The sequence below is a fragment of the Cygnus olor genome, chromosome 3 (genome assembly GCF_009769625.2).
Source record: "Cygnus olor isolate bCygOlo1 chromosome 3, bCygOlo1.pri.v2, whole genome shotgun sequence".
NCBI classification, from domain to species: Eukaryota; Metazoa; Chordata; class Aves; order Anseriformes; family Anatidae; genus Cygnus; species Cygnus olor.
The window spans coordinates 58,569,960-58,592,438 of NC_049171.1; the positions used below are offsets into that span (position 1 = coordinate 58,569,960).

The 22,479-nt window shown below is 38.7% G+C and overlaps 1 protein-coding gene across 1 annotated transcript in view; it reads right to left on the reverse strand.

Annotated features, from left to right (window-relative positions):
- The window catches only part of SAMD3 (sterile alpha motif domain containing 3), a 34,507-nt gene that overhangs the window by 6,425 nt on the left and 5,603 nt on the right, over positions 1 to 22,479 (reverse strand). The window contains exons 4-7 of the mRNA XM_040551107.1: positions 15,569 to 15,754; positions 15,171 to 15,255; positions 8,126 to 8,320; positions 552 to 567 (exon numbers count right to left, since the gene is read on the reverse strand). Coding sequence (XP_040407041.1) covers positions 552 to 567; positions 8,126 to 8,320; positions 15,171 to 15,255; positions 15,569 to 15,754 — 482 coding nt within the window. The remainder of the gene's footprint in view (positions 1 to 551; positions 568 to 8,125; positions 8,321 to 15,170; positions 15,256 to 15,568; positions 15,755 to 22,479) is intronic.

Sequence of the window (22,479 nt, forward strand, 5' to 3'; positions counted from 1 at the left end):
CACTTGAATTAAACACAATTTCTGACTTTAGGATTTATTAGATGCAAACATGAAAATAAGTTTTGGCTTTATTAAAAATATATATAAAATACCATGTTTGCAGCAAAACGTGTTCTACGCATACATTGCTTTATAACTGAACTCCCATCATCTTTGAACCTTGTTCCTATTTTGCAAATTTTTTTTCTAGAAAAGTACAATAAATGAACATTAACTGAGAAACTTGAATGTGGCATTCACTTAGAATGTTTCCTTTTTTCCTTTTAGTTTTTAATTTGTGGACAACTTGATTTTTAAGAGAAGCAGAAAGATAATTGAAAGGTGGCTTTCTTTGAGGGGAAAGAAATTATCTCAGTAGGACGCCATTTTGCAACCTATTTTAAATTTTATTGGAGAATTATTTCAAGTGCAATATAAAATCTTTTATAGTTAATTGTGACATTGGCGGTATGAACAGGAACAAACTGGATTTAGAAAGCTGGCTACTGAACTGGTATTTCAGCCTATCACTTTCAAACTTAGGGAAGACTCTAGATCTTCTCCACTTTAACTATCAAAGCAAAAAAGCTCATTGCAGTATGAAAATATTACAGTAAAATTGTAACAATAACTTCAATCCTTGGTTATTTCAACACATTGTGGAAAAACATTCCCATCTAGACTGAAGCCAGATCTGCATTAAAGATGTATTATTTCAATGTCTGGAAAAAAAAAAAGACAAAGCTAACAGTTCAGTATGTTTACAGTAGGGAACTAAAAAAAATAGCTTCTCGCATTGAATAAAGAATCCTTCCTCTGAACAGATTTTCAACCATGTCACCAGTAATATCCATTCCCCTTGCGGTGATAAAAAGAATAATAGTTGGTGGTCTTTAACTTATTTTTATTTTTTCTACATGGAATTTTGTCTTAATGGTAATGTGCATATTGAATAATGTGAATAATTTCCTTTCTTTTTAAATACTAAGGGTTAAATTAAAAAAAATAATCTTTCTGGAACAAACATGATAAATTACCTCACTACCTTTAAAAAAAATGAGTTGCTTTTTCATCACAAGCACATGAGAAATACTGTGGAATAGAAAAAGATGTCAAAAGTATGCAGAAAGGAAGATAATGAGGTATAAGAGGATATCTAGCACTTGTCCATCAGTGTAGCCTAGACCTTGCCTGAGGAATGGTCCTGCCATCCCACCCCTCTTCAAGTTTCCCAGAGTTTCCCCTCTTCAAGTCAGTGGGAACCTCTCCAGACTGCCACAATTTCTCAAATATAATTGATAGAGGCTTAGCAACTACCTCCACCAGTTCCCTCAGGACCTGGCAGATGCATCTCATCAGGTCCCCTAGATGTTTTTGATGGATCTTGTTGTTTTTTCCCCAAGATATAGCTAGAAATTCTTGTAAAAAGAGCAGCCAGATTCTTGTAAAAAGCCCCAGCTAGTACTCTGCAGCACTTTATTAGTGTCCCAGACAATGAAGTGAACCTCCTATTTCTCTTTGGGGGAGGAGGGAGGGAGCAATTCTAATGCATGAAGTACAACACAACGTCTAAGTTTTCTGTTACTGTAGAACAGTAATTTTCTCTTCTCCTCACCTGGGATGCTTTGGGAATATTCATTTGAGGTTCTCCACTGATTTACTTGCTGGAAAAGGTAGAAACCATTAAATGGCAATGAGAACTGCACAGGCAGGTTCCATGGTGCCAGCACTGAATGGGAGCTCCACTTTTACACCATTCTTTTATGCTAGGACCAGCTTGCTGACAAGTAGCAGTGTTGGTATAGCTGTTGCATTGCCTTTCCTTATGCTGCTTTCAGTATCATGTAAGGTCCCAGCAGCAGCAGCTAATATTTCCTTTGAAAATACATTTTTAAGTTTCCTCACTAGACGCCAATGCATACTCCAAGACATGTCATTGCTTAGTGCATTGCTGCTGCTTAACACTTCTGGACTGCTGAGACTATGTGCATCAGAGTTGGCATCAATGCTCAAAGTACTTATGCAAGCAAGCCTGACAGTAGCAGTTTCAGTGTTTTCTTTCTACCTAAACAAAGAATATGATGCTTGCGTACTTACACTTGTGAGGGACCATTGCCTGGAGAAATTTTTTACACTAAGTGGGTTTTGTAACCTCTTCGGAATGAGAAATGACTTTCATAGGTAGTTACATGAGTGTAACCTGAATCCTGTGCTTTGATCTTCAAATACTGGAAAGTGGGTCTTGCTGTTTTGTCTGGAATACATACTGACACAAGACATCATAAAAACTCTTTTGCATTCTGTGTTTTTAATACCATAATTGTAAAAAACAGTCTTTTTTTTTTTTTCCCCTGTGGTGACTTTCACGTTCATCATAATGATGTTTAATATAAGATATATCTTCTGAATACTGAGGCTTTTTATATGGGGAGGAATTACCAAGTAAAAAAGAAAAACAAACTAAGCTGTAATATGTCTGATTCTGAAAGGCAAGCAATAAACTGGGCAGAGCTCAGGACCCATCTTCTTGCCCCAGTGGGTGGAAGAGAACTGAGAAGGCATCACAACTGTACCACCCTTCATGTCCAAAAGCTGAACACAGAGACTACTGAAGCAGCACAGGCAGGCTGCTTTCATGCGAAATGAGCATGTAACCTACTCCAGGATCCACACTGACTCTTACTCAAATGAGATGTTTAATTAAAGCAAGCTCTGCTCTAATTACACATAATTACCCTTTTGAGCCAGGCAGATACTTTCAGAGCTAGACTTACATGCCAGTATTAATTGCAAACTTTCAAAACCATATAAGTCAGTCTATTTCTGACCACAACTGCTTTCTGATTTACAAACTACAAAACAAACAGCATAAGCAACATGGGATAAAATTTATTTTCATCTGTCAAGGGACAACCCATACTTCACCCTTCATGTTAACGCACAGAACAATGGGAATACTGAATGATGTTAAGAAGAGCGTGAAGCATAACGTACACCAGGAATCTGTGTTCAAAGTTTCTCATTTGACCCTAAAGCATTTTAAAATATTGAGTAAGCAATGACACACACTATGTACACACATAAAAGTTGCTGTGGTAAAACCACGTTATGTCGATACAACCTTTAAATGATCATTTGTATACGCAGTTTCACATTTGGGCCGTGCATACATCCAAACACATGGTTTGGAGATTTTTAGTGTTAGAAAAAAGGGGCTATCACTTGCTTTGCCTGTGTACAACATTCACTGCATAGATGACATCTAATTCTGTGGCTGCTAATAGCATCCCTCAGCCACATGGCTGAGCAAAGAGAGTTTTCTGCAGCTCATGCACAGGAAGTCTATACTTTGAGATACTTACAGACATCTGATTTGTTTGGTTTCATTTTTCACTTGCTGATGCTTCACACACACACACACACACACACCACCTTCTCCCTTTTCCCCAGGGATCTCCTACCAACTCCCACTCTCTCTGCATTCATTGAAAACTTGCTTCAAGTTCACTGCCTCCTGCAGTGGTATAATCTCATTGACAAACATGATGTTATTTGTCTTCTTGTCATCTCAAAGAAAAGCGTACCCCTATGAAGTGTCTAAAAGAGCTTCAAATATAAATCTGTACTGAGATAAAAGAAACTCCAGCTCAGAGTTGGCAACACTCATTCCTGATTACTTCTTTCATCAGAAAAGACAATTTCTAGCTTGCGATGAATGTAAAGCCAATGGAGTAAATTTCTGTGAGACACACCAAAATCTTAAACTTTTCCATTACCATTTGTCTCCCTGAAATCAGCCCTACGACCACTCCCAGAAGCTCAAGCAGACCTCCAGCTTCAATATCAGTTTTACAAGTGGCAACAGGTTACACACACTAAGGAACGGTAAAGGCGAAAGACCTTCACCTTGTAAATGGTTAGCTTCCTTCAATAACCTGCTCCCCTATGCTGGCTGGTTCAGGGACCATTTCCTACATCTAACCTTAATCAGGTACTTCATGCAAGTTAAGGCTTCCAGGCCTCATCATTTAATCTGTCTCTGTTCACCCAGGGACTTGGACAAAACTCAGGATGCCCATCAAGCAGCTTTTCTACAACCCTCCTCCTATTTAAAGCCAGGAGGCTCATCCATTCTCTCTGAACTAAGGAAACTCCAGAGAAAGTTTGACTAAGGGGAAGCCTCAGCCTTATGGCAAAAGTGTTCTTACCACCTTAATCACTCTTGTGCCACATGATAGCACCAAAACACTTACGGTGCCACATGTCTCAGCTTCCACCCAGATGCCTGGTTTTCCATCTGCTCCTCTTGGCATAGAATTTACATATTCACCACTTTCAACGTTAATGCTCATCTTCTCTGTACATGAATAATATTAGCAGATGTCCAGTTATATGAGCTTAAGTTTCTGCTGAATCCTTCCACTTCTCCCAGTCTAAGTACTGGATAGACTAAGTACAAAATAGTTCTTGTACCATCCCACAGCCACAGAAAGGAGGTGGCCTGCTGGTGCCCCCTTTATAAATTATTTTCATGATGTTATTCCCAGCTCTGCTGGGTGTGGCAGACATGCCAAGTACCTGCAAACATCTACTGCTACCTTATCCCTCTTGTCGGGAGTTAGTTCTCCTTTTCACACCTAAATCCAAATTTACAGGAATGAATGTGGCAGTTACACATGTGCTTCAGAGACCGCTGCTGACCTCACAAAGAGGCTGCTGGAGGCTGTAAGAAGTTGGAGGCCTTAGAATACGGACTGTACTCTTTTTCTACACTTCTGCTTAAGATCATATTTTTTCTAGCCTGTTAATCCATTAAAATTCAGGCAACCTAAGATATCTTTGCATAATCCCTTTGCTAACAGGCTTTTTCATACTGCATCTGGGATGGATTGAAGGAGCTTGATTCAGGTGCATAGATACAGCTATTCAGTGATGCGTTGTAAGGGTATCCCAGAAATCCCTGAAAGCAGCAGATACGATATAGGACTTATGGGAGACCCACCTTGTGCTTACTGCTACATGGGATATCTGTGGGTGTCTTTATGTCTATCTTAGCTAACTTAATTTTTTGTGAAAGTGCACTTCCCAGGAACAACACTGTTCAAAACTGACAAGTTTTCAAAACTTGAGGTTTTGAAAGGGACACTTTGCTCACCATCCTTGTGATGAATAAGTTAGTGTTCAAATCACATGCCTTCATCATGTGGAGGCCAATCATCAGCCCTAACCACACTCTCTATCACCCTTTACTTTTTGAAAATCTTCTGGCCAAATGTGCATACCTGTTATCCATGTACACTACATGTGTCCTATCATCCTATTCCTTCTGTCTTCATCCTTCTGACTCCCCCCAGTCTAGGGCTCCTGTAGTTACATTTGGCAGAAGGTGGTTTCTCTCATAGGCTGAAGAACAACAAACCAAATTATTTCTTAGAGCAGGGGAAGGGGTTTATGGTGCCAATGTGATACTAAAAAACAAACAAGGAGATCAGTCAAAAGAGAACAAAGTCAATCACTGTACGGCTGTCTTAGTAGCATCCACACCCTGGCTGCAGAGAGGAGATTGGCTTGCCTTTCTTAGTGTGATCACCCCCTCATAACAAGTGCCTTCCTTTTGCAGCAGATCAAGATCATTAGCATTACAATGTACTCTCCCCTAGCTTACTGTAGCTCCAGGATATTCGCACAACTGTGCAAAATGACTGGGGAGGATTCTCACTCTGTAGCCAGAGGCCATGGCATAGGCCATTTTATGACCTGGGCACTGCCCTTGCCCTTACTCAAGGCATTTCTTGTGATGCTAGCTAGGAATATACTTTTTTTTTTTTTTCCTCATGATGAGATAGGAAGAGCAGTCAAGAAATTTATTAGTATCACTATTACTCTTTTTATGTAAAAAAGAATACCAGCTATACTAATTAGAAATGCCTCACTGGTAAAGAATCTTTTTTATCATCTTCACACCATTAACAATTCAAGATTATACTGACACAAAGCACACTGCATGGAGTTGCACCTTATGACTATTCAGAAACTAAAGCTGCGTGGCTGGTAAGTAGGTCATCCATTGGGAACAGATGTGCTCTTTCATCTGCACTGCTTGCCAGTTGGCTTTGACCTATAATGCCCTAAGTGTCCTACTCTGCCTGTCTAAGGGAGAGTGTGGACACACAAAGTGGCTAGAAATCCTTGACTAATTGTTCTCCAAAGGTCTCCTTAGCATGGAATTCATTTCCCACCCTTTTACCTTAAATAGTCCTGATGGGCTGGCTACCCATCGGCATATGGCTGGTCTGTTTCTCCAGGCTTGTAAAAGGGACAATGGCAAGGGGATCTGACTAATGATAATCTGAAAATCATTTGGTCTTGCCTGTGGTACTGACTTCTAGACCACATATTTATTTTTTGAGGTTAAGACTTTCTGTTTAGCATTTTGAATTTATCACAAAATAGTTAGTGCCAAGCATTAGCAGTAAGGTACCTTTATGTATGTTCCTAAATACACAAAATGAAAAACTCCACACGGCATTTGTTTAAAAGAATGCTAAACAACCATCTTGTTCAGATGTGCACATTTGCAGTTTGTAGTGACAAAACTTGGTCTCTCAGAACCAGGTGTACTTGGCTTCAATGTAGAAATGCATTTAAAACTAAGCTACGACTCCCAGTTATGTGGGATTCATTCCTAAACCTTAATGAACTCCACAAGTGTTAATCCTTACATTTATTCCTCCTTGTTTGGGATACAAGTAAAAAAGACAAAGAAAGTTAAGGATGTTCAGGGAGAGCTCAGCATCCTCTCACCTTCTTCCAGTTTCACCCTTATCCACTTAGAACATTACAGCCAGCAAGAAATGCCTAAGAGGAGGTGAGATGGAATGTGCTTCCTTCTTTAACTTCTAGAGCAAACCAGGAGTGGCCAGCAATGGCCTTGGGCAAAGCATTTAAAGGGAATGGCATTCCCAGTTTACAGTGCAGACACAGCGCACTGCAGTTAGTTATACCTTCTCTATAGGAAAAGGAAGTCTAGCACGTAGTCCCTACAGGATCACAGCAAAGCCCTTCTCAAGCAGCTGGTGTGACACAAAAACAAACAAACAAAACCCACCCACAACCTACATTTTCCCTTTCCAAACATTAGCAGACTAATGAAGGCTGACTTTTAAGCATACGTGATAGGAGCCTATTGCTTCTCTTTTATCTCATGCAAGGCTGTTTATTGTTTTGCACCCAAAATAAAGGTTTCTTATATCACACATTCTGCAAACCTTTCAACTGAAACAGGCAAAAAGAGTGAACTGTTTATTCCTGCACACATTACTTAAGAAGGGATAAACAGAAATTACTAAAGCTTCTATTGAATATATATATGCTTTTTGGGAGAAAACTACAGCTACATTAGAACACAAGGGTATGACTTATGCAGAAATGCATGAAGTAAACCACTCTTGTTCCCCTAAAGACAGGCACTTACCTGGTAAAGAGCAGTATGGACATAGGTGAAGTTTTACCATATTTTAATTGCAGCTCTTAAGAGAAGCATGAGGTGTGTTGGCAAAGCATAACTGGAACCTTAAGGTATTTATGAAAGCATGTAAACTAATTAGTGTGCTTCAAAAACTTACTGGGCAATGATAGCTCTTTCTGATCTCTCTGACTAAAGGGAAACACAGCATCTGCATGAATACATTCATAAGCAACCCTGCGTATGTTGTGCATCAACACAAATAGCTCTTATATAACAAAGTGCAATGTGGCAGTAGGATATGGCAATTTTCTGCAATCTCAAACGTCATTTTGCATTCTTACTTGTACAGAGGTTTCAGCTCTTATATGTAAACCTCTATCATTTTTCACTCTAATTGGAGGTGTATAACCTAAAGCAGAATGGGAACATTGCTTTAACAAACAAACAAAACAGTTTTATATCCAATTAGTGACAGCTATAAATGACAACTAACACCAAAGCATCAGGTACTGGATTTAGCTCCATGGTTGATACTCAGCTCTCCAGAAAGGAAAAAAGTCTGGGGTCTGGCTACAGAACAAACCATCTGAGAAGAATTTAAATAGGATGAGATCACAGTGTCCTCTCCCTTGCTGGGTGGAGCCTTACTGGCAGCACAGGAGCTAAATGGCCCAGGACTCTGAAGATAAGCACTACCAATCTTACCTCTTTCTGCACTTTGATGTCATAAGGTTTCTTCTCAGCAGATGAAGATTTCCTCCTCTGTCCTCGCCTCTGGCCAAACTTGCATTTGTTCCTTAAAACTTCCTCATCATCTTCAATAGCTCTCCGCACATATTTGAAACGATCTTTAAGGGCCCGTTTCCATACCGACTGCATAATTAAAGAAATTAATAAAAATCTGTCATTCCTGGTATATTCCAAGAATTTGTCAATTCCTAAAGCAGGTTACTTTGTTTTATCTAACTTTATTTTGTATTAAAAAAAAAGTTTGTCACTAAATATAAATTTTAAAAAGCTCATACAGTAGCATCAGCATACTGGTGGCTTCAGGACTGAAGGAAACAAGCACCTGTGATTACATGCCTCCACAGCTACTAAACAGCAGGGCTACTGGCACCTGCGCAGTTCCTCAAGGACCACAGTAATTCAATGTAAGGGTTAGATTTATCCAATATCACCAGGGCTGTCCGTAAAACCACAGTTCACTTTCCTTTTCCACCTCTTACTTTTGGATACTCGCTGCATGATATGAGGTCAAAAAAATTATGTGGTGAAACAGATTAGCCCACAGATGCCACAGAAAACTAATGTTTTTTGACTAGTTTATTTTCCCCTACCTCAGCACCTGGCTGGTTGTGCAGCTGTGTGATGATTATACCTAACACAAGGGTTAGGTATAGACACAGTCCATAGGGAAAGACACAGTGAGAATCTTCCTTTTGAAGGGAGCCTGCAGTAACACTGGATCAAACATATTATTAAACTGAACTTGGAGCTGTTGAAGTAAGAGGGTCAGATAAGTAGGTCCTGGTGTCTACGAGATGCCTCAAAGGGTGTAAATTCCAGCTTCAAGGCAGTTCTACAAGCTGATGCAGTCACTGCCTAATGGAATCACTCATCAGAACCAACAGCTGAAGATGGAGTTTATGTGCTCCCTGCTTATGTTGCACTTGTGTCTTTTTCACTTGGACACAGAAAAACGAGGCTGCTTGCTGCTTCTGAGAGCTAGATGGTTGGCAACTTCCATGACTTCCTTGTGGACAGACAGCTGCCCAGCTGCAGTCCCAGCTGGGTGTCCCACAGCAGGACACAGCAGCGCTAACTACTGACACGCAAGGACAAAGTTACAAAGCAAAGGCTGTTAGGCATTTCTGCAAGTAAAGCCTGCTACCATGAGTAATGAAAATGTTTCAAGGATCTGGCAAAACAACTGATTATTTTGGTTATTGAGTTTTTTTGTTTGTTTGTTTTCCTTTTCGAGACAGGGAACAAAACAACAACAACAACAAAAAAAATGATAGGATGTGGCAAGAGAAATTCAGATAGTCATTTCATTCTCTGAAATTGACTGCAAGTTGAACCTATACTTACTGACACACTAAAACCAGAATAAATAAGTACTCCAAGCTCCTTACCAAAGAGGTGTTTTTTATTAAGCAATGGTAAGTCTACTTCTACTAAATTCTATTTTACACCAAGTACTACGGTATCTTTCTTTGCAGCAGGAGTCTGACACGCCAGTCTTTCTCCCCCATGGACTGGTGAAAAAAAATCACAGCAGCACATCCATGGGATCTGAGCCCTGTGGTTTTTACCTCAGCTTTTCATTGGCAGACCAAGGCAGAAGTGCCATTTCTGAGAGGACACTTTCTGCCACCCACATATGGGCTTTCACAGAAAGTATCCTCTCACCATCAGCTACAATTAAACATCTGAGAACTGGAAAGCAAATAAACCCACCGGTATTTGTATTATAAAACTTCTGACTTTGGAATCTGGCAGAACGGAAGCCGTGTCCTCACCAACCTAAACTTAATGACTAGAAATGGAGCACAACAGCAGTCTTCTCGCCACATGTATTTACAGCTTCAAGTTGAGTATTATGACCCAGCACTATTCTCAAAACCAGTAAGGTGTCTACATGCCTTGGAAACCCCACTTGGTGTGGGCCTGAACCATTCATTAAGGCTCTTGAATGCTCTTCTAATTCTGACCCTATGCATTTACAATTTGATGCAAATACACCAAAATCATATGCCTAGCTAAATTTATTTGGAACATATTTATTTTAAGGCTGATTAAAAGCAAACAAAAACTTAGTGTAATGCTTCTCTGAAACATTCAACAGGATATTTTAAGATATTTTAAAACATGATTATCTCAGACGGTATTAAAAGCTGACAAATTAAATATTCTCTTATGTGATGATTGTGCTGTTTTGTCTTTTGAAAGCCTTTGTTAAGCTGGGAGATATTTTAGTTTGTTCTTCCATATAAGTGCTTTAAATGTCTCACAAAGTTCAAAACATTCAGGTGTTTCAGCCTCCTGTCCTCAGATAAGTCAAGAGTTTTAACTAAATCTATTTCTGTAGTAGGATTCTTATAAGGCCCTTCTCACATACCTATTTCATGAGCAGGACTGCTAAGACATATTTATGTGGTTTCCCTAGCAGGTAACGTTTTCTAAAAAGGATGTTTTTGTTGCATTTGTGAGCCAATAATTTTATTTTCTATGAATACCAGATGGAAAAAAAAGAGTAATGGGAATATTTACCATGCTTATAAGAGAGTACAAGGATTAGTTTGTGTGTATCTGACATGGGAGGGAATGGATTACACGCAGATTAAAAACAGTAATTTACTAGAGAATAATCATTTTGCATGCAGCAGTTGCATAATCGAGCGTGTCAGCAATATGATCCTGGGTTTCACCAGGATCACAGCACTGCTGAACTCCAGGGAATGTCTTATACAGGAGCTAGGATTTACTAGCCCCCTTCTGCCTTCATAATAAAAACAGTTCTAGAAACTGTACAATTTCAACGTGAAATAAGGTCAGTGACTCCTTCCAAACTGTTGTTTGCAATCCTTGTAAAATGAATAACATAAATAAAATAATATCTTGCAGAAGGTCAAGAAAGTATCATACCAATTTTCTTCTGACTGCTGCAACTATGAACCTGGTTTTGTATATTAAAGCCTATTTTTCCTGTAACTACTTGAAAATATTGCTTTGGTTATATTATAGATCACAAATCCAGTAATCTAATCTCATGACTAAATAGAAACTATATTTAATTTTTAATTGTTAGTGTGTTACTTTAGGGTAACATTGTTCTTTGAGTAGAAGGAAATGTGGGAAAAATTCCTTCAGTAACCACTTTAAAGCACTTCTTTCCAAAAGCAAATCTTGGAAGGGGTAGAGAAATTAATTTCATTTCAAGTGCTTGATAGACCTCTTCAGTGTGTTTTGTCTGTTATTTATTTATTTATTTGGTGCTGTGAAAGAATTATCAGGAATCCTAAATAATTCCTGCTTCTTAAGTGACGTAATAAATAGCCTTCTTTTTAAATTTATAGCACATAGGTAGCTTATTGTTAATCTTATTTTTAAGCTTACTCTTTTAGGATCATTGTCTTCCAGACTATATTACATTTGATATCCTTTTCAAAAGGGCCAACAACACAGAAGGATATTTTTCCCCTACTGCAAAGTTAAATGAGAAATCATAACCAAGAAAACAGAATTATGGTTAACCTACTAATAAATCTCTAAACATTAAACCTTTAACTAAAACCTGTCTCATTGCAGCAGGATGAGATTTATAATATTAGACTCAGTTTCTGCATTATGGAGACTTTTTTTTTTTGCATTACTTGCTTTAAATAATTTGGAGTTGCAAACAAAACATATCCAGTATTATGAAAAAATTGAATACTCAAGGAGTTTTGCAGATAAATTTGTTCCTGTCATGAAAATGCAGCTTTATTGGCACGAATTTAGTCTCTTCTATGTACATTGCTCTATGTTTTACAGCCAATCTTACCCCTTTCCAAATTCCTAATCTATTTCATTTCCATGAAAGTGTTGCAACAAAATTGCTGACATTTCCAATTTGAAGTTTTTCATTACATCAAGTTCTGTATCCTTGGATTTTATGTTTTTTGTCAGAAGAAAAAGCTAGTTTTAGAACATCAAGATATCTCAAGGGGAGAAGTTTCCATTTTCTCAGTCAAAACACAACTGCCTGCTGCTGCCCACCCATGACATGAAGATATGCACATAATTGCAAAGAAGAACCCAGAACAGTTTCTACTGCAACATTCCAGCAACTGAGATGCATCCATTTCTGGTGAAGGGCTCCAAACTGTTCTGTTTAAGAGTTAAAAATAACAACCAGACCCGGCAAACTTTCTCAGTGTATGGCATTAAGAACTACCACAGCCTCTTGCACATCCCAGCAGATGCTGCAGCCACACTTACAGAGCCTGCTTTCCAGAAGTACTTCCTCCAGCCCAAAGGGTAAGCACTTTGGTTCCTCTTAAGCATGACTTTAGAGTTTAACTGAATCTATGAGCTGGGACATACCACAGCAATAAATAAAGGACAGTAAATTAATCTCATTAACAATACAGTGAGGGAACACTAGAATGTAATTACTCCAGAGTATGTTCAGTTTCTTTAAAAAAAAAAAAAAAAAGAAGTGCATGCAACTTCCCCCCCACCCCTGTAACTTTATCAAGAAATTAGAAGTCAGAATATTTGACAACGTGCTTGTCAGTATTCTGAATTAACTCAAAGAACTTTATTAATCTACTGGCCCTGGAAACAGGTATTCCCAGAGGCCTGCCTGGCTGAATTGCTATGGTTGGTGTCCCTTTATCCAGCCTTACAACACCCCAAAAGGTGGGGTTTGCCCTATCAAGCCCAGACATCAATGCACAGCTCCCTTTGTAGTCCTCAGAACAAGAACTTGCACAGTGTGATTCCTCTCTTCCTAATGTAGGAACTTAAAACATTACATAAGTTGCATCTCCTGAGGTTTAATACTATAGCTAACATATACATAACTAGGTTTCTAGCCTAGAATTCTATTCTCATTTTAGTTTTCTTTTTCTACTTCTAGTTATCAGTCCTCAAAAAATGTTTTATGCTTCACCCCTGAATTATTTTATTGATGGTTTTCTCATATGCTTTCACTGTACTGTTCAAAAAATTGTAATAACAGCTATCTAAGGATATTATGAGTTAAATGTGTTCAAAATGCTCAAAAAGTAACATTTTACGTGCCTAACAAGACCTGTGATTCATTACTGTTATCAGAAACAACAATTCTATTCCTATATTAGCCTGAGGCAACTTTAAGTGAAGTACCTACAGACACTTCACTTTTTTGAGCTGCTGAAGACAGCTCTTCTGAGACGAAAGTGGTGGTTAGCTAGTGGATTTTCATTGTTCATTTGTTTCTTTAAAAGTGTTATGAATCCAGGATTGCCAATTCAGTTTTCTTGCAAGTCTCACGTTAAGTAGTTATGCATATGATGATAAGGTTTGTCTTAAGCCCTTGCTGCTATAACACACAACTATTTCCAATAAGTAAAAAAGTATTTATTGTCTCCATGACTGCAGAGGTGGAAAAAAAAAGTGTCTAACAGTATGTCGGGGAAAGAAAAAAAAAAGAAGTAATTTGTCTTCCCCTCTCCTCCAAACTTAGCTATACAGACCTTTAATGTATGTTTTCCCTACCTCAAGCAAGGCAATGGAGAGAGGCTTGCCCAGAAGCATTAGGCTAGCGATATTGAGAACAATTCCAGCTGCCTGGCTTACCAATGGTTGTGTCTTCCAGGTTCACTTACTGGAAAGTGTGAAAGAAATATCGAAAGACACTGAACAACTATTCTGAAATCTCTGCCACACTGCGCAGGTAATTTCTGCCAGCATCACTTTGGGGATAGATAACTGGAAAGCAATGAGCTATTTTCTGAAGTATGGGTTTATAGGTGGCTTCAGTAAGCCTATGCTTTTGCTGCAGTGAAAGCCCAGCTTAAGAACCTCTGTTTAAAAACAGTTTTTAAAAAGCTAAAGGCTGTAAAAAGGGCTTTGGAAACACCCTGAAGTGCGTTCCAGCCAGCCTTCACAAAGGATGCCAAATGAAGCCGTAACATTGCCCAAGACCCAGGCAGGGGACTCCCACTGGGGCATTCAGAGAGGTCTTCTGAATGAAGCAAGGGTGGGCTGCGGCTCTTGATCCTCCACTCCCCCCCTCCTTTTGGAGAAGTGTTTGTTTTCTTTACTCCCTTCCCTCTTACAATGCCTGACCTCAGAGTCTCATCTGAATAACCTCCACTCAATCCTCACACTTTTTAATTCTCAAAATTGTTTTGCTTTCTGCAGTAACTGCACAGATATGTATTTATGTACGTTTAAAGCTAACAATCCCCTCTGAGTCTCACAATCTTTTACAAAAAGCTATAAAAGTATCACATGGCAAAGCAATGATGTGAAGTCAGAAGGTGAATGCTGTCCTTTGAGACCAAGATATGTATTCTAAGTCACAGGAGTAGGGGGAAAAAAATGTGGTTCAATTTTACTAGTCATCTCCTTCCACTGCTTTCACATATGTCCCTGCCGAGATCCCAATCAATGGTTTTTAAAGTTTCAATAATAATAATAATTTATAAACAATGACTAGATTGCTGACATACCTAGAATGGTAGAAACACTTTATGATTTAGTTGCATATCTAATGCACAAATGATTATAAAGCATTGCAAGAAGATAAGTCTTAAGTTAGTCCACATAGAACAGGGGTTTCTGTTTGTTTATTTTTAAGAGGTTTGGCTTCTCTTTGCTTTTAGAAAGAGAAACAAAATCACATTTACTCTAATTTATCCTTTGGGCAAAATTAAGCCAGAAAGAAGCTGTACCCAGTGAGCAACCAGGGACTTGAAGTATGGTCCTCAATAATCTCAGTGTGGCTTTGAGGAGTGGGATACAGATGAATGAACCTTTAATTAATACCATGAAATAAGAATGTGATTTGACAGGCACGTCAAAGTGAAGCTTACAGCTCTGAATGAAAACAGCATACAAGAAATTGATATTGATTTGCTCTGAACTGTTATTTTCTTTTAATTGACCATGTGTTTGGGGGAGGGGGGGGGGGCGGGGGGAGTTATTTAATTATTTTTCAAGATGGAGTACTATTTACAGTACTTACAAAGCCATTCCCATCATCATCCAGAAACGGGTATGCCTGCAGCAAAGCACTGACAACAAAGTTGTATTGCTGGCTGTTCGGATACCTGTGCAAACAAGATGGGGATGTAAAAGAAATAGTTGGTGTTACTGATTGTGTTCAAGAGTGTATGGAGCCCATACTGATACACATTAAACTGACTGAATGTTCCCAAATTATTTTTAAGACTATCAATTCCCATCCAAACAAGAACTTCAAGATTTCATGCAAATCTTACTGTTGGCATCAACAGGTTTAAAGTCTCTAGCCTCCTCTACTTCAGTAAGCATATGAAGGAGAAAAGCTTTACATTCATTTGAAAATTTACTTCTGCAGCTAATTGGTAATGCCCCCAAATAAACCTAACAATATTTACTTACAGTGATCCTGCTAGGTATTTTGTCATGTCTGCTTGCAAACATTCAATCATCCTTATTCTCATACTGTGATCAGGGCATTTTTTTTCTGCTAATAAAATCTTGACATCATAAGGAAAAGCTGGCAACATATAAGAACTTGTCCAGTGCAACATCTTACATCCTGCAGAACATGATTTCAGATTTCTTCTGAAAAAGATTATATTATCGTGAAAACTTCCTCTATGGCAATGCAAACAAGAAGAAAAGACAAATACAAAGAAAAATTCAATACAAAGTGAAGTTATTGCTATACATATTCAAAGCTTGCTCTCTTGGTTTCTACATAAAAATTACTTACAAAATTACTTACAAAAGCTGCGATCATAATATATGGAATTAAAAACGGATGTCAAACACGAAATGTTATAGTCAGTAAACACTGCATGAAATGCTAGAAAATGGTCAATAACTGCAAGCAAAAGAAGTCACGAGGGACTTGCTACCATTGCAATATAACTGCATCTTCCTTTTGCAGCGTTTCCTGTGGTCCTGCTAATTTACTGGTGATAGTAAACCAAGAAGTTTAATAGAATAAATTATTATACAAGATATTAGCTAAAATTGCCCTCCCTAAGGGGAAAGCAGTGAATGGATGAGGACAGTTAATCAACTCAATGAGTGGAAACAAAGCACAAACAGCCTGTAAGTACCCACACCTACATCCCCAGGTAGAGCCATCAGCAGTATTTACAAATGTCACACCCCAGGCGGTGTGAGGCTGAGACAGGAAATCAGCACTAGCTATCTGAAGTGATTCTCTCCTCCAAAGAACCTGTCAAACCCTAATGCTGGAGGAACACAAGGTAAAATAGAGGATAACAGAGCTGGAAGTCAATCAAGAGCCACCTAAAGGGTGGTAGTGGCATCCTCAGACAGCTTCCCGACTGTAGTAGCCTGGAACCTATTAGAAATTTCACACGGGAGGTACCAAAGAGAGCTTAAAAGTCCTGTTATGTGTATGATATCACTGCAATTCATGTTTGCTTGAATTTAAATTGCAGAGAATGATTTGAAGGCAACTAAGAGACTTATAGAAACATCAGACTTCTGCCACCTGGACACCACACTGTGTAACCTGTTCTAGGTGACCTTGCCTGAGCAGGAGTGTTGGACCAGATAACCTCCTGAGGTCCCTTCCAGCCTCAACCAGTCTGTGATTATAATAAAAATCTTTTAAAATGCTATCTACTAAGTGTAGATGCTTGCAAAGTACAAATATACAGATATCTATACCACCAGGACAGCGGGGCTTGTCATGTGTGACAGCATCTTGGGAAGACCAATGACATCCCCCCCTTTCTTCTCCTTTCTCCCAGCTGTTATTGCTAAGCATGGTGCCAAGTGATGTGGGACATCCCTTTGGGCAGCCTGGGCCAGCTGTCCTGGCTGTGTCCCCTCCCAGCTCCTGGGGCACCTCCAGCCTCTGAGGACACTGGCAGGGCAGCACCAGGAGCATGAAAGGCCTTGGCTCTGTGTGAGCACTGCTCTGCAATGACTAAAACAACAGTGTGTTATCACACAAATCATTGATGAAAACACTACTTTCATCAAAAAGCCGAAACAGCATCACATGAGCCTCTACAAGGAAAATTAACTCAAAACCAGACACAACTATGATGTGGAAGAAAATACTGCTGGACTACAGTCAACATACGTAAGTTTTCACTGCAAAAGCTCTCTTCAGTGGCCTATAGACAAAGCCTACAGCCTTTATTGGGAGATTTTGCTACCTAGCCTCTCTGTAAAGAAAAACCTATGGCTGCCATGTCTTAAAGGTGGCAAAATTGACTACAACTCTAATGGATAGGCATTTGTAATAGTTTATGGCACTTTGAAATACTACTTTTGATCTGGGAACAGCTCATTTTGGGCCTATATAGCCACAGTTATGGCCTCAATACTTTCTCGAGTAGATTAGCCTATAACTCCTAACCTTGTTGACCTCATTATGCACCACAGCATCTTGGTGTCTTAACACAGGTTGGTAAAACTTGCAGGCTACTAATAGTTTTATCATGCATGTAGAACTTTTACTACTTTACAGTCTAAAAATAAATAAAAACTCAACCACATGAGAAATTTTATAACCACAGACACATCCTACTATCCTTTTTGGTGACAAATCATTACAGAAATAATAATAATAAAAAAACAGATTCTGAAATCACTTGGAAATCACTACTATGCAAATGAAGTGCAGATGTTCAATGTAGCATCAACAAGGAACTTTAGAGGATTCACGCTTGAATCCTCTACTTTCATCAACTTTACTGATGAAGCCAATATAGCAGACAGGCCGCTCCCAGTCACCACATACTATTTTCAACAAGCTGTCATTTAAACTAGCACAAAGAAGTATAGTAATTTAAGATGTACGGTAATTTGTAGCTGAGCATCACTAATTCCTATTGTTCTTAATAACAGTGACTGAATTACCATTTTGAAAAATGAAAAAGTTGAGCCGATTTTCAGACAAACCTTAGACTACAAGGGCTCTCCACGGTTTCCCTCTGCCACCTCATCTACAAGTTAGTTTTCCAAATAAGTGTAGTCATTTACTTCAAGAAAATAATTTTTTGTTGAGTTGGGATGGCTAATAGTCATGGTTACATGGTAATTCTCCTCTCTACCAGGCCCTCTGCATTTGTCAGTAGGAGGAAAAAAAAAAAGACTCCAAGTTTTATTTCATGCTCCGAGTTTCTCTTTAGCCTTACCCAATCCAGAGTATGTCCAAACAAGAACTGAAGATTCCTTTAATCTTCATAGTGCAAGACATTTAATATTTTATTAGCTTTTGCTGAAATCATTCTTGTTAGGCTGTCACATTAAATATGTGCTGTAATATTTTTAAATGAAATGAAAGTTTGTTTGAAAAGACAACTCCATTCTAAACATTATTGCCAGAAACAATCACTTGCAAACTTGTTCAACTAAAAGAACAGCTCAGTTAAACTATACATGCACTATGATTTATTCAAATAGTCAAGACCCTCCTTGGTTTTGAATAACAGCATTACAGTTAGATTTAGGTACAAAAATATGTAGCCTGCTTCCGACCATACCTCTCCAGTCTTCTAGATTACTTGAGGCACAAAGAGAGAATTAAGATCCCAAAAGGCAAATTACTACACCTTTTCTCCTGGTTTGTGAGACGTTTGGTGTTGAAGCTCAAATAACCCAATGACTGTTGCAGTCCCACTCTCCCCTTGCTGTCACAGGTCTCTACTTTTTCCTTACTGGTACTGGGAATCTTCTAACATTGATTCAAGTTATTTCAAGAAACTACAGTGATGACGTTATTCATTTTTCCCTCTAGGTTTAATTTCCTCAATGTTTAGGTTACTTAACTGGTAAGGTGAGGAAAATTCCCGCACAGAGGAAGCGAGACAGACTCTTTATAGTTAGCTACAGTATGGAGATGCATCGAAAGAAGCACCTTCTCAGTAAGGACACAACTAGTTAACGAGCTTTTGATCGTTCAGATTTTGTAGATGACCACTTTCCTTCCTGCACTAAGTGACAACACAGTTTCACACAGTTATACCTTTCTCTGACTCCATTACAGGCTTACACAGCTCGTGCAAGGATGTTTACTGAGACAGGAAAGTTAATAACACAATTACTCATATGATCTAGCTGAAGAGCGGTCGTTACATCTACTAGAAATTATTCTGATGACCTCAACAATAAGGCTTCTGCACTGAAGCAAAGAAACTCTTAAGGAATATAAAAGGGGCACAATTCAGCAGATTTTCTTTAAAGACAATTGCTGTATATGTGTATGTTTAAAACACATGAAATACAGACCAACAATCTTGTTGCATGGGTAATGGGGAAGCATTCTGCTTGCCCGCAGTCCCTGCCAGCATGGCATGATGAGGATGAGTTCAAACACTGCACTGATACATGCTGATAGTCACCCAACCTGGAGAGGGTTTGCAGCAAGTTCCACTAAGCAAGTGAACGAATGGTGGCTTGCAACCTGGCAGGCCAGTGATGACAGTCATCTTGGAGATGGGAGCCAAACTTAATTAAAAATAAATATATAAAGAGCGACAAGATAGAATAAGCCCAAATTTATGTGGACACCAGCACCAATATAATGGGAACGTCCCTATTAGTATATTGACAACTTGCAGGCCCAGATTTAACTGAACGCCAAAAATATCTTCTAAACTTGCAGCAAATGAGAAGTGTAAGGCTGTCAAGGCTGGACAGAGTTATTCTGCTTGTGCACACAAACCTGCTCTGAACAAATGACTTGAAGTCTCAGACAGTAAGTCTGTTATACTACAGCTACAGAGCACAACTTTATAGGAAGAACAAATGTACAAATAAACATGTACCGGAGCATCACTCAAAGGCAAACATCTGTACTGTCCCTCTGGAAAAAGGGAAAAAAAAGGTGATACATTACGTTTGTCCTTTGATAAACAAGCACCTTGAGGAAAGGCAGAGAGGACAAAGCAACCAATAAAATGCTGGTTTTCACAGCAGTGTCAGGTATTTACAAGCAATGACAGCCTCTGTCTTAGCAACAAGACAAACATAGGGCTGCCAGGAGACTGCTAGCACTCCAATAGCAAAAAGCAGGTATTGAGGAAACACATTTGTTGAGTTGCCCTCTGTATGCTATATTGTTGTCTTCATAGAAATGCACTGCTTCAAGATTAATCTTCTTGGGGCTCAACAAAAAGACTGCCAGTTTCACTTCTATAGCTGTTAGCAAAAAGTTGTTCTGCAAGAAAAATAAAGTTATACAATAATTGCTGCAGTCACTTACTCTTTATTTTTGCATTTAAACAGTCTGCTCTGCTGTCTTTGTAGTACTTAGTAATGCAGAAGAATATATAACAGTTTAACAACTGCCTACACAAGTAAAATACTGAGAAATTTTAGCCAATTCATCAGCAGCAATAATTTGTAAAAGAACAAAGAACGCATGATTTCATTTCAAGCGAAGCTACATGAGTTACTAAAGCTGTAGATGCATGGGAAAAAGAAAGAAAAAATTAAGTTTAAAAAAAAAAAAAGGAAAGAAAGATTGGAGAAACTAAGAACCAGATGCTATAAATGTAACCTTGGTCAAAGGTCAGTCCCTTGAACTGAACATTTAAACCAAAGTCACTGAATTAAACTAACCCTTGCCAGAACTGGCTCAAAAAGTCCTTGTATGAACTGTTTTGCCACTAAATAAATAAGTGAGGTGGGAATACCCACTGAAGAGCAGTGGAAGTTGTTCTTGCTCTTAGCTTCTCTTCCAAATCTAGCCTGGCTGTTGACAGAGGGTTATGTGCCCTCCTTCCCATTCTGAAGAAGACAATCCAGAGTATTTAATTTGTAGAGCCTCCCCCCTGTATTACTATATCTTCCTTTTCCCCATTAATTAGGATTAGAGAAGAAGATAGAAGGAAAAAAAAAACAGAACTGCACAGACTTTAAACATTATAAATTTAAAACAATGAACAACAAAAAATTCCTCTGCAGCTGATAAAACAAATACCAGATTAACATACCAAAACACACACAAAAAAAGCCATCATTAATCTGATGTGGAAGAAACACTTTTTTACCATGACATTTCATGTATCCTTAGAATAAAACCAGAGCGTATGCAGTGGGGGGAAGGGAGAAACTGCGCAGAAAATCAGCTGAGTATGTATATTAGCAGAGTAGACCAGGGGTTACTTTCATACCCTAGGCTAAGAACATATCCTTATAGTAAAAGCAATTTTCTGTTCCCATAATCATATTTTTAAAAGAAATATCTTATTCAACTCTTCACAACCTGTTTATAGCCAGCATTAAAATTTCTATCAGTAGCTAAAAATGCAGTAAAGGAGTACTGGGCAGGTAGGGAGGGATAACTCTATAATTCCACATTAATCAGTGGGTCAAGTCATAGACATATTTAAACAAGAGCATTCACCTCCAAAAATAGTATTTAACTAGGGATAAACCTAGTGCAGTAGTTAATGGATGCCAGGGATGCTCAATTCCATCTTCAGACTAAATCAGTTAGTTAAAAGAGCTATTTTGGAAAAAGACATTTGCCAGCTTCTCATCTGACCTTTAAAGAGAAGCCCTCATAAAATTTGCTTGGGTCTTCAAGACTATAAATCATCACAGCTCCACTTATTTTCAGGGCACCTACTGCTTCACGGAGAAGGGACACTTCCATTTACAGCTGACTTTCTTTTCCTCCTCTTCTACTTCTTTGCCCCAAGGTGAGTTTGCATTGTTCTTTTGCAATCCCTTTCCCTTAACAGGCCATTATGGACCTTTGAAAGCTTTGTACTGAGAACATTTCCTAAAGCCAGTCTATTCCAAGTTAGGCTGATTCACACATTTAAAACTCTGAATGCAGCACAAGGCAAATTACTCACCATTAATTAAAAATAAGTATCCTATAGAAGTAAGGGCTAAAAACCATCATCGCAAAAATATTTAATGGCTTATTCCAAGGGGTTGTTTCACTGGTAACAATGGTGTCAGGATTGTTGTGTTTTGTTGTAGTTTGTTGTTTTGTCCTTCCCAATGTCATAGTTCAAACTTTTGAAATAAAGTCCCACGTGGTTCACTATGCCACCTTCTCTGTTCCCAGAAGTCTCATCATTAACTTTTTTTTAAGTGACAAAATAGACAATTCTACAGGAAGATCTCCACTTATCGCAGAACAGTGAGGCCATCAGTCACATGTATGGGGGAGAAATGATAGCAAGGTGGGGAATAATAGGGGGAGTAATAAAGATAAGAGAACGATTATCTTGGAAGAGAAACAGGACTCTTCCAACACTAGCTGCCTAGCTCAGAGAGAAAAGCGACCCCTCATCTTGCCTCCAGATCTTAAGGAGGCTCATTTTGACACACAA